The following is a 15,627-nucleotide window of genomic DNA, read 5'->3' on the forward strand; positions in this document are numbered from 1 at the left end:
GCTGGGTGGCTGATGGAAAAATGATTTGCTTCAACAGCAATAAACTTCTAGGTGTTATTGTGCAAAGATTATAACTGTAATAAAGAGTTCGAGACATAAAGCCGGGTGAAGTTTTCAGTTTTTCCAGTGGAAAATACAGGTTCCAATCAACTGAAACAATTTTGTGTCCATTTTGCCAAATTGTTATGGTTAAAAAAAACACAACCTCAACAAAATCCGGAAAAAATTAAAATGAGATGTTTCTACTCCAAATTACTTTGTTTCAAAATTTACATCCATTTTATTCATCCAACGAAGTGAGTATTCACCCACGAAAGCTCATGCTCCAATACGTTTGTTAGTCTATAAGGTGCCACAGAACTTGTTGCCACTTTTAGAAAAATGTAAAATGTAAAAGCTAACTGAAATGTTTTGGGTCAAACAAAAAATTTCATTCAATTCCAAATGTTTTTACTATTATTATTATTATTTGGAACAGCCAGTGACCTGAGAAATCAGATATTTGCACAGTTCTACCTGCGCATTTTATAAGCTCCGAATCATAGTTGGCAGAGCTGGGTTGGGATTCCTGCACAGTTTATCAGCAGACATGCTAAACCCGTGGAAAAAAAACATAAAAATTGGGCTTGTTTTCGGCTTAATTGGCTTGTGAATTGCTTGTTGGTGAGTTTTTTGCTTGTAGCTTGCTGCTAGTTTGGCTTGGAGCTTGTTGCAGCTTGTTGGCTCTTGTTTTTGATTGGCTCCCGGCAAGGGGGGGCAAGGGGCAAGTAAGGACAACAGGGGAGAGACTCAGGGGTGCACAGTGGGTCCACCACAGTCCCAGACTGCACGCTGGGGGGATCTAGTCACATGCAGTGTTGGAGTTCTTAGAGACTGGCTTGTTTTGGCCTTGCTTTGAAATGGGATTAGCTTGATTTTTGGCTTATTGTGAAAGACGGGGGGCTTATTTACGGTGTGAAGGTTGGCAACTGTGCTTATGAGCACTGCAGATTTTCCTGCGGAACTTAATTTTCACAGAAACACAGACACACAGGGTGGGATTCTTGTGGAGTTTCTATACTCCAGAGGCAGAGACAGAAAGAGTGAGACGGGACTCGTACACCTGGGACTCAGGTTACAAGTCTCACCGCTCTCTGATCAAAATTGAAACAAGCCCTTTCACATCATGTGTTCACAGACCAAAGGTTTTTAAAAAACCCAAACAACTCAGGCAATTCCCACATCAAATGTTTAGCAATAAGATTATGGTTATTATTTCATATACACAAATTTCCTTTAAAAGGGATTAAGGTTGGTCACGTGACATCTATTTTATGCAAGCCCTAAACAGCATGGAAATACCATCTCAAGTGCCCGTATAGCACATTTCTGCTGACTGTGATAGACTGCCCATCATCACAAGGAACTTCCTTCTGCTTCCAACAGATAAGGAAATGCGACACACATTAATCTCCTTCATAGTTATCATGCAAAACATTAGTTACAACCTCACACTTCCTCCAGAAACAAATAACACACCATACCCTTGACCTATGTGCATTGTCAACCATAGGTGTCTGCTGATATTGCAAAACCTTAATTCTAACCTAGGAACAGACTATGTTGCCACAAAGTGTGCCTGGTGATTTACAGATATGTAGGAAGACAGTCCCCTGCACCCTAACATTTACAATCTAACTGATCCCGTATGTATTTTACTCATGTAAGTAGTTACCATTGACTTTAATGGGGCTCTGACTACTCATGTGAATAAACTAGCCCAAGGACTGGAATGCTGCTAGCTGTAAGAAACCCCAGACAGCCATTTGCTGACAAGGCTGAAGTGTTTGGAATAGAATTGAGATGGTACCATTCTTCTCAAGCTCTGAAGAATTCAAGTAACACACACACACACACACACACACGCTCACTCTCCATATTTAAGCCATCAGAGATCATCTGTGAAGGAAGATCAGACGGGAATGTGTTTACAGTAGTACTAACGTATACAAGTGTAAATGTTATGTTGAAACCTTTCCATGCAATACACGTAACAGCAAGGAAGTGGTGGAAGTCTGTAGAAAGAGCACCTAAAAGCTTTTGTTCTAAATGTTATTTACAAAATATCCTGAATACTATTTACCACATTTCTGTATGTATCAAATGTCAGTTTATTAAGAATTGTGTAGAACTCTCTCTTTGAATAGGACTGGAAGCAGTTACTCCCTAAATTCAGGGTTTTGCATACAACAGTCCCAAGGTTTAACTCTATAATGCCTTCTGAAGTCCTGAAAATAGAGACAGTGTATGTCTACACTGCAATCAGTAGCTTTGACCAAAGCTAGCTCAGATATGTCTTGTTGTGCAGTAATCACACCTCCTGACTGCAGTGTAGACATACCTAAAGAGCTAAAATGAGGAGTAGGAAAATGGAATGGAATAGAGTTGCCCATAATATTATCCTCAACCATTATACTTAACTTAAGTACATTCTGAAGTGGACTGGGGTCAGAGTGCTCAACACTCAACTGAGCCCTCATCTCCACCCCACAGCTGCCCAGGCAAGCTTGAAGCCAAATGTTTTCAATCATCTCAAAATTACAGGTACTCAGCCTAAGTCAACGTCTTGATGTGTGTTATTACACACAGAAAAAATTAATAAATGCTGTACTCTTGTTGATATCTTTGTAGGAATCCACTAGAAGTCTAGACGTTTATGGGATACTTGACACACCAAAAGCTTTTGAATTTGATTCCAGTTTTGTAACAGCTATTTATATGGCAATTGAAATCAGGGAAAGAATATCTTTAAAAGTTAGAAATGCAAGAGAAATACTTGGCTTGGCTTTCAAGGGTGCAGCGGAGAAGGTCCTACTGACCTCAGTGGAATCTGGGGGTACTCAGAACTTCTGAAAATGAGGCCAATAATTCACATACTATATAATGATATTCAAAGGAAGGAAGGGGACACCCTTCACCATTAATATCTGTTTTTACATTTAGCCTCTGTTTCATTTTATGCACTTTTTCAACCCATCAGTTAATCTGAAACAAGACAATGAGCACAGCTGAAAGGTTTTACAAAATCAGAAACGGCAGTGACTGAAAACAAAAACAAATCCCAAACCAGTTGCACCTGTTTAAACTCTTTTGAGAAATCTGAGGCAGGTGCAATGCAATTTGCGCTAAGGGTAGCCATTTCAGTCAACCTATTGCTAGTACACAGTCTTTAAAGTCTCTCTAATGCCACCACAAAGTACTGTATGCGTATATTGGTGTGATTTAAAGTGGCTGAAATCACTTGGTTGAAAAAAGCTTTTGATTTTTTACAGGGTTTTCTTTTGTTCTGGGTTTGATTTGATTCAGTTTCAGTGGTGTTGGTTCATTTCAAGTACAGTGATATTTTTATCTTTCGAAACCATATAACGCGATTAGCACATTGACACTCACGTGCTCCTGGGGGCTCCACCCCTGCAACTCCTGTCACTCCCCTTTTCCCTTCTCCTGTCTCAAATATGCCCTTATTTCAGTAAGATGTCCAGGCACTACAGTGTGATGAGCTCAGTATAAGAGCCTGCTTACCTAGGCCATGTGTGCCCTTCTGATCCCTGCTCATGACATCATCTCCCCGTGTCCCTTCTTCACCCGTGTCTCTTGGCACGCTGCTTCCTGCCTTCCTCATACCATCACTCTGTTTCTTGTTGTACCTCATTAATCCTGGTGATGGTCTCTCGGGTCAGGACCTCCTTCTGCCTCACCATAAGGTGCTAGAGCAGCTTTTCTCATGGCTGCTGGGGAACATTCAATCCCCCCCTTAGAACCGCTGCTGCCATGGTCCCTGTGGTGGAGGAGTAGGGGGCCAAATATACCAAATGAGGCCTTCAGCTCTGCTCTTGCTTATCTCTTTGGCCAGTCTCAGGTAGGTTCTGGGAACTGTGAAGCTTCTCCATGTTTGTACAGCTCCAGCTGGCAAGTGATTGGGCCAGGGGGGTTAAACTTATTTAACTACATGGAAGGAGAGGAAGGATCATACTGTGAAGAGCTACCCAATCTACTCTAATCGTCTGCTCATTTTAGCACCTGGAGTGGGTGGGCTTGGGAGATACCACCTGTTATGTTTTTCCCCAAATTGAAAAGGGGTGAAGCCTGAGAAACCCAACACGCTATCTGAGCCACACCCAGAAGGAAGCCAAGCTGGAAGAGCCCAATGGCGTATTAGGAGAATGGAGCCCAGGCAGGAGACATGTCATGGTTTGAACTCCTGTACAATCTACTGAAAGCTCATTTTGTGGGCAGAACTTGGAAAAGTACCAGTACCTTTTTATTTCCTTTTCCAATTCAACTGCTGCACAATCCCTTGGAATAGCACCGAGAATGTGAAGCAAAAATTCACTTTAAAGATTGAACCATAACTCTGAACCCACGCCATTGATCAGTGTTCATTTCAGTCTATTTGTATCTTTTTTGGGCTTCACAACCTCCCCAGCAAAGAGCTCCACAGGCACATGTGCGTTGTGTGAAGAAGTACTTCCTTTTGTTTGTTTTTAATCTGCTGCCTATTAATCTCATTGGGTGTCCCCAAGTTTTTGTGTTATGTGAAGGAGTAAATAACATTTCCTTATTCACTTTCTCCACACCAGTCAAGATTTTATAGACCCCTCCAGTCATCTCTTTTCTAAGCTGAAAAATCCCAGTCTTTTTAATCTCTCCTGATACGGAAGCTGTTCCATGCCCCTAATCATTTTAGGTGCCCCTCTCTGTGCCTTTTCGAATTCCAATATATCTTTTTGGAGACGGGATGTCCAGATCTGCACACAATATTCAAGATGTGGGCATACCATGGATTTATATAGAGGCATTATGATATCTTCTGTCTTGTTATATATTTCTTTGTTAGCTCTTTTGACTGCCATTGCACATTGAGCAGATGTTTTCAGAGAACTACTCACAGTGACTCCAAGACCTCTTTCTTGAATGGGTAACCGCTAATTTAGACCCCATCATTTTGTATGTATAGCTGGGATTATGTTTTCCAATGTGCATTACTTTGCATTTATTAACACTGAATTTTACCTGACATTTTGTTGCCCAGTCACCCAGTTTTGTGAGATCCCTTTGTAACTCTTTGCGGTCTGCTTTGGCCTTAACACCCCCTTTGGCAGTATAAAGGGGCATTAAAATTGGCATCAATGTACTGGACTTAGTGTAAATGAGGATCAGGCCCTGAGAGTTTCATTAAATTGAGGCTCCAAGGCTTTGTCTCTTTGATGGCTAGTTTGAATCTGATCCTTGTAAGTGATAAGGGTGTGGTATTCAGGGTACTCAGCACCTCTGAAGAGAGGGTTAGCAACTTGTAGGACTGGGTCCCGTCTCTCTGAATTAAACTATGTTTTTTTCACATCAGATCTGTTTTTCAGGATATTCCCACACCCATTAAAATTCTATGATATAAACACAATTGAAAAGGAGGTAGACGGTACAACAAATGAATCAGAATAAAACAAGATGCATGTGTAAAATCAATGTTATTTTAAGACTCAGGGTGGTAGTAAAAGTCTATCTGCTGAGAATGGAATAGGATTTCACTGAGCTTTTGGCAAAATGCCCAGCTGAGCCCAAACAACGTTCAAGATTTTCAAAAGAGAATTTTCTGTGATTGTGACAAAAAAGCACATTCTGCTATAACCAATGCCTGCTTTGTATAACCACCTTATCAGCAAATAGATGGCTGTGCTATTACTGTTATTACAATTATCAGGCGATAGAATTATTTTTCTCAGATTCAATACCACTGATTGTTTTACAACGTTTTGCATTTTCCAAACATCTCATATGCAAGAAAACAGTTATTGTCATAGTGCTGCTTGTGCTGAAATTTACATATCAGAGGAAATGTTCTGAACTATCAATTATACATACTGAAAAGCAAACGGAAACCAGCCCATCCTTCCTAACTTTGGTTCCAACAAAATTAATTGGAATATTAACTACAGCAAGTCTCACAAGCCTGCAAAGTCTAAAATCAGCCATTTGGAAATGGGATTAGACTTTGAACCAATGTCTGCTCCAGTGTGTTGCTCTAGTATAATTTGTCCATTGTTTCAAGCCAGAAACAGAATACAGCAAGACTATCAAAACTACTGACCTTTTTTTGCTAGAGCATTATTGGGTTCATATTTCTCAATCAGTTGTTGAACTTGCTCCTGTTTCATCGGTGGATAAAGGATTTCATTTAACCGTGGATCACGTTGTTTATAATTTATAAACTCCATCATCTGATCAACAGTAAGGTATGGTCTGCTCTTGGCACCGCTAGAGAAAAATGATGGTTAAAAAAAAGAAACGAAATTAGAATATTTGCCCTTGCATTCTTATTCAATGGTTTGCAACTTCCCATGGAAACAGAAACAAGATTCAAACTACCAGGCAACAAAAAGTTATGTTCTGCTAAGTCTCCAAATTCATTTACTTTACGACTGTGTATGGCAAACGTTCTTCATTAAACACTTATCAGTGAGAGGGCTCAGCATTGTTGATGTCAGTGAAAGAAAATTAGGCCAACGCTGAGAGCTTTTGAAAACTCTACTCCTAGATTCCTGTACTGGAAGTTTTTTTTTAAAAATGAGAGGAAATCAAATGCTGTATTACTGAGCCTGTTTCCTAAGTTCCATTGGCATTCCAGGCCTAACTATTAGGTTTTTCTGTTGGAGGATTTTATTATACTATTATGTGATTGTTTTACGGGGCCCTCAAAGGATGCTAGGCACTTTACAAAACAGGCCAAAAAAAGACAGATCCCAACCCAAGAAGCTGAAAAATCTCAGGCTATGGCCCTGCAACAGGCTTTGCATAGATGGACCTCTGAACACACCACTATATGTGGCACTATATGTGGCATTTTCGAAAGCATTTATCGGTGGCCTGACTCTGTTCCTGTTGCAATCAGTGGCAGTTTTCCCATTAAGTTCAATGGGAGGATAGTTCGGCCAAAGCTGAACACTTCTGAAAATCTCACCCTATCGATTGGGGGCGAAAAAGACGAACAGAGCAAGAACACACAGGTTTCAAATATAAGCTCATGAATTTGCTTTGATGGCTCTTGGGATGTGTCTTAGGTGTCTTGGGAGCTAACATCTCATCCACTTGGCTACCATCTTGCCCCATTTTTCTGCTCCATAAGTAATAGGAGAAGAGGCTGTGTTGGAGCTGAGAAGTACAGTAAATCATGGAGGAATAGCCATACCACCACATGCCATTGTTTGCTTGCTTGCCAGGGGCCAAATTTAGCTCTGGAGTAAGCAGGTGTAACATTTGGTGAAACCATGGAGTGTTGCATCTACTTGGTCTGGGACTGTACTTCTCTCCAGTAGTAGTGAGATAGCAGGTTGCTGCAGAAGTAGGCAATATCTTGTGGACGACCGAGATGCACACAGGAATGCCCGTGAAACCAAAGTAAATTTTTTAAATCTGAAAGGTTGGTGAGGTTCACTAAAGAAACATAAAACTGTACTGACCTAATCCCAGAAAAAGAAGATGTGACATAGTTCATCTAAAGTTGTATGGCTTTCATGCGTTTAAGAAACTGAAAGTACGAAATGACAAAAACACAGCTGTTTGCAAATTTAATTTACACTGTAATGAGGCATATGATCTCTAACTGCATCATGCATGAATCCTAAACGCCATTGTATTCTTACTCCAACTCCTAATTAGTCTTCAAGTGGTTTCTATACGCTGATCTCTAATGCCTGTTCTCATGCTTATCATTTCCCCTCCTTTTTTCTCACTGAAGCTTAAACTATCATAATCCATATTGAGAAACAAGTCCCAGCAGTTCTATTCCTCTAGGCATAAATTACTGTAAAACTCTGGCCATTAAAGACGGTGGCTAAAGCTTGGAGGAAGGAACTTTTGATCTACATTCACCTCCTAGGTTAAAAAACAATCCTACTTGACATGGAAATCTGTTCTTGGCAGTCATTGTGATGCTGTAGCCTAAACAACCTACTTTGCCATCGCTACCAGAAAAAATCAGCGGAGGAGGGGGGAAAAAGATGTCTTTTCTTACAACTCAGAAAAGATGTGGTCAATTTCAGGCCGAGGGCAGAGATTGTTTAAGAATACTCTGTATGCTTCTGGGGTGAAGTCCTCTTGAGGGATTGAATCATTCTGTGAAATAGGAGGGGAAAAAAACACTAAAGTAAAGAAATAGCACATTTTGTTTATAAGTAGGTCATTACAAGATTATTTCCCTTTGCAGAATAATCAACTCTCTTGAATAACACAGCAGTTTCAAGAATATATATATCTTTTGACAAAAAATAAAATAGTCTCAGTTTCAATAACTGGGTGATTTGTTGTATGACTATGTCCTCCCTTAGACACAATTATCTTTTACCCTATGCACCCATGCAGAAGTGTAAGAAGACACAAAACTTTTCCTTCTGCCCTTATATGAGCTAACCATAGAATGGGTGAGGGAGCAGCCTCCATGTAGCTGCTAATTCCAACTCCACTCAGGTGAGCGGGGAGTGGTTAGGGGCAGGGAATGGGGGGAACCCAGGCTGCACCTCCCAGCCTTCCCAAGGGGAAGTGAACTGATACTTTTATAGAGCTGCAACAGGTTACTTGACTCCTTGGAGCATGTGAAGAACCAGGGAATGAATTGGAACCCTGAGCAAAAATTAATACCCTGGTCTTGTCCAAGGACAGCACAAATATTTCCTGCTATTTACTCAGGACACATGGATAAACATTATTCTTCTGGAAAAGGTTTATGGAATCTAGTTTTTCTAAAAGTTCTTGTTCATTTGTTTTAACATCCAATATAATTTAATAGAAAATACTACAGAATTCTGCAGAATGGTTCCAAAACCTATGGAAAGAAAGATTTCTTAAATTTGATACGTCTCTAGAGTAAATTATATAACTCTATTTCTACATGGTATTTTTATAAGCTCTATTATATATTCTATAGAGCTTTTCCAGAAGAACAGGATTATTGTGTTTGGTCTTATGCATGGCATATTTTATTACAGTATAGAAGATTTGAGCCTTATTGTGATTGGCCCTTGCATGGGACTCAGGTGGATGCAAGAGCTTTCTTCCTATTTGATACTTGTTGAAGAACCCATCCAATCACAGTCCTTGAGCTCAGCGAAGAGCAGGGGCTGCTCCCTCCATGCACCCATTCGGGCAGGGAAAAGGTAGAGAGGAGGTCTAAATGATGATGCAAGCCCCAATGCAGGCCAGTAGCTTCACACCGTTTGACTTTTGCCTTTGCATCAGTCCACTGAACTCTCCTGAGAAAGGAGGAGGACATGGAAAATAATCATTGTGTAGAGGTCAAAACTGAAAATGCAAAAATGTGGAATAGACATATCGAGGACCTGATCCTGAATTCCCTTCATGTGAGCCACCCACATGGAAGGCACTGGGTATTTTGCCTGTGGAAGGACTACAGTATCAAGTGACATTTCCAAACTAAGTACATGATTCCGATCAGTGAGAAGAAACGGTTTTGGGATCAGATGCAAAGGCATTTCCCTGGAAATGCTGCTGAGCCCACTTGTGTCAGAAGCAAGCCGCCGACAGAGGAAATCATTGTTATTATTTATTCTGCTGTTTAGCACTGTTGCCAAGGGAACCGGAAGTGTCTATTCAAGCTTTTGTTAGAAGGAAGGGAACTTTTCAATATTTTTCTGGTAAAAATGTGCCAGAGGCGTGATTGTCCTCCCCTCCCTTGCATTAGTGGGATCCATTGAGTCCCAAGGGCCAGTCACCTATGGGTGTTTGTATCAGCACCATCCCTTGATGTTTCTGCTGGGAGAGGGAACATCCAAAGCTCAGCACTGCAGGCTGCTTAGGGGATGTGCTGACCAGTATAGTCCCCATTATCCTGGCCACACCTCCTCCCTACCCACTTTTAGGGTTGGCTGGCTCAGAGTTCTGTGACAAAAGAGGAACTGTCTGCACCTTGTACCTCTGCAACCCTCCTTTGGGTGGGGTTTCCACCACCCAGGTGCCTGTGCCCTCAGTTATAGTAATAAAAGCCCCAAGCTCCTAGGGTCTGAGGCACAGGGAGGCTCAGAACGAGACACCTCTCTCCCCAATACACACTTGTCATGCCCCAGACCCTATAATCCTCTAGTCAGTTCCACACGGTGTGAGCAGCAAAAGCACCTCAAAATAAGCCAATTATATGCACAACCACAAAAAAGTAACATGCCTTTATATGCACATACTGTTGCTGAGGAAACTGGAAATGTATTTCTCTCTCTCTCTCTCTCTCTCACACACACACACACAGAGCTATTTTCATTATGCTTAACTGGCTATTCATTTTTTCATTTTTGTTTCCTTAGGTTTCCTGAACTGTTCCTTCCTGCTCCCCAGACATCTTTTCATCACCAGTTTGTGGCCCCACAGCCACCTTCAATGCATTTTCTATTATAAACACCTAAGTTGGGTGTATTAAACAGTACTCAGTGTCATTTTTCTAATTGTAAGGGAGCTAAATGGTGCCTCAGGACTGAAGGGGTCTTTGAGGGACGGGGATGTTTTCTTCATCTCCTTCTCAAAGGCCTCCTCTTTTCAACACTCCACTCCTACAATGTCTGTGTGACGGTCCCCATTCTTGAGATTTGAACAGTTATAGGCCTCAGAGGCTCAAAAGAGCAGAGGAAGTGTGTAAGCCAGCACTCACGGTGTGTGATGTGTCCTTGTCTGTCTCCAATACACAGAGGATGTAAGTCTGTTATAAATACCAGTTAGCCTGGATATTTACCACAAGCTGTAGAGCAGTGGTCCCCAACCTTTTTGTGGCCAGTAGCACATTCATATTTTCAGAAGAGTGTGGCAGGCACCAACAATTTTTCAAGACTTATTTTGTATTTTACATTAAATAATACCAAAAAAATCTCATTTAATATCACATAATATATGAATCAAGAGAGAAGCCGGAGAAAAGCTGCGAGGAAAGAGAACACAGGTGCCTGCAGCCCCAGAGTACTCTGTCCCCAGCAGGCGCGGGGCCCCAGATTCTTTCCTCTGCTGGACACTAGGTGGGTCCCGCGCCTGCTGGGGACCGAGAACACCGGCGCCTGCAGCCCCGAAGTTCTCTGTCCCTGGCAGGCATGGGGCCACAGCTTCTCTTCCCTCCGGGGCACTAGGCAGGCCCCGCACCTGCTGGGAACAGAGAACACTGCGCCTTCAACCTGAGTTCTGTGTCCCCAGCAGGCGCAGGGCCGTGGCTTCTTTTCCCTGCTGGGCACTAGGTGGGCACACATAAATGCCCTGGCAGGCGCCATGGCACCCAAGGCACCAAGTTGGGGACCACTGCTGTAGAGACTCCAACTTTTAGCTCTGGAGATCTCTATTTGAATCCCTGCTGTCAGCAAAGATGAAAGTCATTACATAGCAACAGGCCCACATTCTCTGTGGACTGGGCAGAGGGGGACACAGTGACCAGTGGGTTAAATCTCCGGTTATATTTGCCACTAGGTATCTTTTCCCCCTTAGCCACTTCACTCTTCTCAGTGATGAGGTTCCCTCCTGCATACTACCAGGTATTAGTGCATAGGCATGTAGCATTTTGATCAGCACACATAACCAATCAGAATGTGACTTTGGACAGTCAGTGCCCAGAATCATAGGCTAGTTGGAATCAGGGCAGATGGAAAGGGAAGTAGAATAGGAATACACAAAAATCGCTATTAAAGCGATCAAACCCATTGCTGAAATAGAGGCAAATCCTCACCAAATTCATACTCAGTGCAGCTGGGATGGAGGTGTGGGGATGAAATGTAGCTACAAGTGAACTGTCCATCTCTCCTAATCCCAGAAGTGACCAGTGGCCAAAGCAGCCCCCTCCCCCCAACATAAGCTAGAGCAGTCACCCAGCTGCTCAAAATTATGCTGGCTGGAATAGTCCAACAGTCCTCTAGGAACCTGAGATAGCTAGAGCACAGAACACTCCAGCCTCACCCAGCCAGAGGAATCTCCAGCTGCCCCTTTAGAAGATGGAGTGGTAAAAGAGTGACTTGAATTGGGACAAAGATCTGACCCAACGGCTCTGGGTGAAACCTTGTCCACATGCATGAACCCCCAATGTATTGTGAGGAAACAGGCACAAGGATGATCTTTTTCGCTCCCAAATTCAGTGATCATTTCAATGGCATGTTATTAAATATTCGCCTCCCCTGCACGGCGGTAGGGCACTGGTGCACTACTGAGTCACAAGGAAGAGAATCTAGTGATCACCCAACACAGCCACCAATCAAAGAACTGATCAAACTGAACCTGTCTAGCTGGCGAGACTGAATGAATTGCTGGCTGTATGTGGTGCATGCTTACAGAGTGCAAAGTTTTCTTGACAAAGCTTTTGGGGTTTTTTTTTTCTGGATTAAATAAAAATCAGTTGTTTTTCACTGATGGGTACAAAATGTTTTATGAATAACCAAAGCTGGACTTTCTCATAAGTTTGCTTACATTGTGGGTGACAAATGGAGACTCAATTATTTGCTTTGTTAACGTACGTTTGCGTTTCCATAGCAAGTGGAGAAAATGCTTCAAATGAACCGATTCAGTCTTCAGATGTAGCGACACCCTTATTTAACTCTAAATATTGTGGGGCGCAATACATCATAAATAGTGACAGTTCTTGAAAAATACAGCTTTATAGGGCGGAGTAGCTAAAAGCTTCTTACACTCTTGTTTTGGCACACTATAATATTTCTGAATGCTTGCGTGGGCATAATCTGTAGGCAGTTGCTACACCTAATTATGGTTCTTAGAGAGAACCAGGCAAAAAATAACTTACCGGTGGTACGCGCAACATCTAAAAAGAATTGTACCACAGCTGACAATAGGCACTTCTCCCAAATCTGACTGCTATACATTCGTAAAAAAACGGAACAACGCAAGGCTGTCTGCAGTAAAGCATGTACCTCAATTTCCATTGCATCTGAAAACTCGCTAGACAATAGACAATTACAGTATGCCATTGCTTCACTAAATGAGTAAGTATTTCTTATGGCGGCAATTTTGACATCACAGCTGTGATTACTGAGGGTCTTTACATTCCCATAGATTTCCATTCCTATTGGCTTTAATGGGAGTTTGAGAGCACTCAGCACTTTGCAGGATGGGGAACTTTCCTGATGACCAGACAGCTACGTTCGGTCCCCTTTTGCATGTAATTTGGTTCAAATTCAGAGTTGCATTTGAATTTCCATACATTTACAGCCACAATCATGCAAAAACCTACCTAGGCAAGCCACAGAATGGAAATAAAGTATGAAATGTATGTATTATTTATTTACCACCACCAATGTACAGGGGTGGCAGATTTGTATAATTTTTGGTAGTGCCCAGAATGGATCCAAGTCCTGCCCCACCCCATCCCCACACCTGCCTAAGGCTCTGGGAGGGAGCTTGGGTGCGGGCTTTGGGCTGGGGCAGAGGTGGGCAAACTACAGCCTGTGGGCCACATCTGGCCTGAGGGACTGTCCTGCCCACCCTCCTAGCCTGGGACGCTAGCCCCCGGCTCCTTCTCTGCTTTCCCCCCTCCCCCGCAGAATCTGCTCACTCGCTCCACCACCGGTGTAATGCTCTGGGCAGCGGGGCATTGAGCTCATGGGGCAGTGCAGCTGCAGAGCCTGGCCTGACCTGGTGCCTGTGCTGTGTGGTGGTGGCAGTGGCGTGGCCTGGCTCCAGGTGCTCGCTCCACCGGTGCTCCAGGCAGCGTGATAAACGGGCAGGGGGGGTTGTACAGAGGGCAGGGGAGTTTGGGGTGGTGGTCAAGGGATGGGGGTGTGGATAGGGGTTGGGCTGGTCGGGGGGAACAGGGGCTTGAATGGGAGTAGGGGTCCCTGGGGGGGGCAGTCAGGAATGAGGGGGCGGTTGGATGGGGCAGCAGGGGGCAGTCAGGGGCAAGAGTTCTGGGGCCAGTCAGGGGCCAGGGAAAAGGGGTGATTGGATGGGGCAGAGGTCCCAGGGGGCCCATCAGGAATGAGAGGAGGGGTTGGATGGGGAGGAGTCCCAGAGGGGTGAGCAGATAGGAGGTGGGGAGCGGGCCATGACCCCCTCCCCTAACTGGCCCTCCACACAATTTATGAAACTCGATGTGGCCCTCAGGCCAAAAAGTTTGCCTGCCCCTGGGTTGAGGTGAAGGAGAGGGTGTGGGCTCTGGGAGGGAGTTTCGGTGTGAGAGGAGGTTTCGGGTGCAGGAGGGGGTTCAGGCTCTGGGAGGGAGTTTGGGTGCGGGAGGGGGTGAGGGGTGCAGGCTCTCAGAGGGAGTCTGGATGCACGGTGTGGACTCTGGGCTGCGGTGCGGGAGCGGTGGAGGGGTGCCAGAGGGTCTCCGTGTGCTGCTGCCCGCAGGCACCGCCCCCACAGCTCCCATTGGCTGCAGTTCCAATGGCAGAGTCGGTGCTTGGGGTGGGGGCAGTGCGTAGAGATACCCACCCTATGGGCCACAGGGACATGTGGCCACTTCCAGGAGTGGTACATTGCGCAGAGCAAGGGCAGGAAGGAAACCACTTTAGCGCTGCTGCGCTGCCGGTGGTGTCAGTGGTGGTCCTTGGGCTCTTTTAAATCAACCGGGGGTGGCAGGCAGGAATAAGAGACACTCTGGTGGAGGTGCGTGAGGGCGGCAGGTGGGGCCAAACACTGGTGGAGCCGGGCCCCTGTGCTCTGAATATTCCTGGAGCACGGGTACTGCGGGCCCATACAACTCGCCACCCCTGCCAATGTGCTCAGTATTGCACATGACACAACGATCAAAACAGGAGATAAAAGCTTGGCCCAAATAGCTTCTACAACCCAAGAGACAATTTTAGACATTCTCTAAATTTGGACAGCAAAATCCTCACTGTCAAAAACATTTAAAATATTTTGTCCTTTTCAACATGCTGGCCTGGGAGCCAGCCAGATATCTGTGGAGCCACCCACAGACCTTTGGTCCGAAGCTCTTTCTGTGTTCTCTGAACAAACTGCCCTACTTTTTGGACTGCAGAAAAACATCCCTTGTTTCTAAATTTGCTGTATATTTGGCATTCAATATTATATTGTTATTAAGGCCCTCTATTCATTTCAGGCACTGATAATTTATTAGTTGTCTGCAATCCCACTTGCTTTTGCAGCATCTGCATCATTCCCCTATTAATTTAACAGCACAACAGCTATTCAGATGATAGGATTCAATAGCCAGTTGTTTTATTTTTGGGTGAATATTTACATTCATGGCCATTTTTCATGCTCAATGGAGCATAGAAAACAATCTCCGAGGCCAAGATTTTGAAAAGCAAGTGCCTAAAGTAAAGCTATAAACTTCATATTTGAAGCATGCCGAGCACTTTTCAGCTCCCACTGACTTCAACAAGCCTGGCTGAGATTTTAAAAAATGCCTGGGGGAGTTGGATGCCTAACTTCCAGTTGGACACCTAATCCCCTCAGGCATTTTTGAAAATTTCACTCCCCTGACTTCAATATTTGCTGCTGGATACTCAAGAATTTGGAAAATCAGGCAACAAGCTCTTAAATTCATTTTTAGGTATCTCCACAAGGTGCTGAGCACTCTGACCCAGAACCCACAATGCACTTGCTTCGGTGCTTTACTTTAAGCATGTGAATCATCACATTGACTTT

At 43.8% G+C, this 15,627-nt stretch overlaps 1 protein-coding gene across 2 annotated transcripts in view; it reads right to left on the bottom strand.

Moving 5' to 3' along the window:
• PLCB1 (phospholipase C beta 1) overlaps window positions 1-15,627 on the bottom strand; it is a 645,127-nt gene that overhangs the window by 213,807 nt on the left and 415,693 nt on the right. For both annotated transcript variants that reach the window (XM_075064491.1, XM_075064492.1), the window contains exons 8-9: window positions 8,048-8,148; window positions 6,125-6,291 (exon numbers count right to left, since the gene is read on the bottom strand). In XM_075064491.1, coding sequence (XP_074920592.1) covers window positions 6,125-6,291; window positions 8,048-8,148 — 268 coding nt within the window. The remainder of the gene's footprint in view (window positions 1-6,124; window positions 6,292-8,047; window positions 8,149-15,627) is intronic.

The sequence above is a fragment of the Chelonoidis abingdonii genome, chromosome 3 (assembly GCF_003597395.2).
Source record: "Chelonoidis abingdonii isolate Lonesome George chromosome 3, CheloAbing_2.0, whole genome shotgun sequence".
Classification (NCBI taxonomy): Eukaryota; Metazoa; Chordata; order Testudines; family Testudinidae; genus Chelonoidis; species Chelonoidis abingdonii.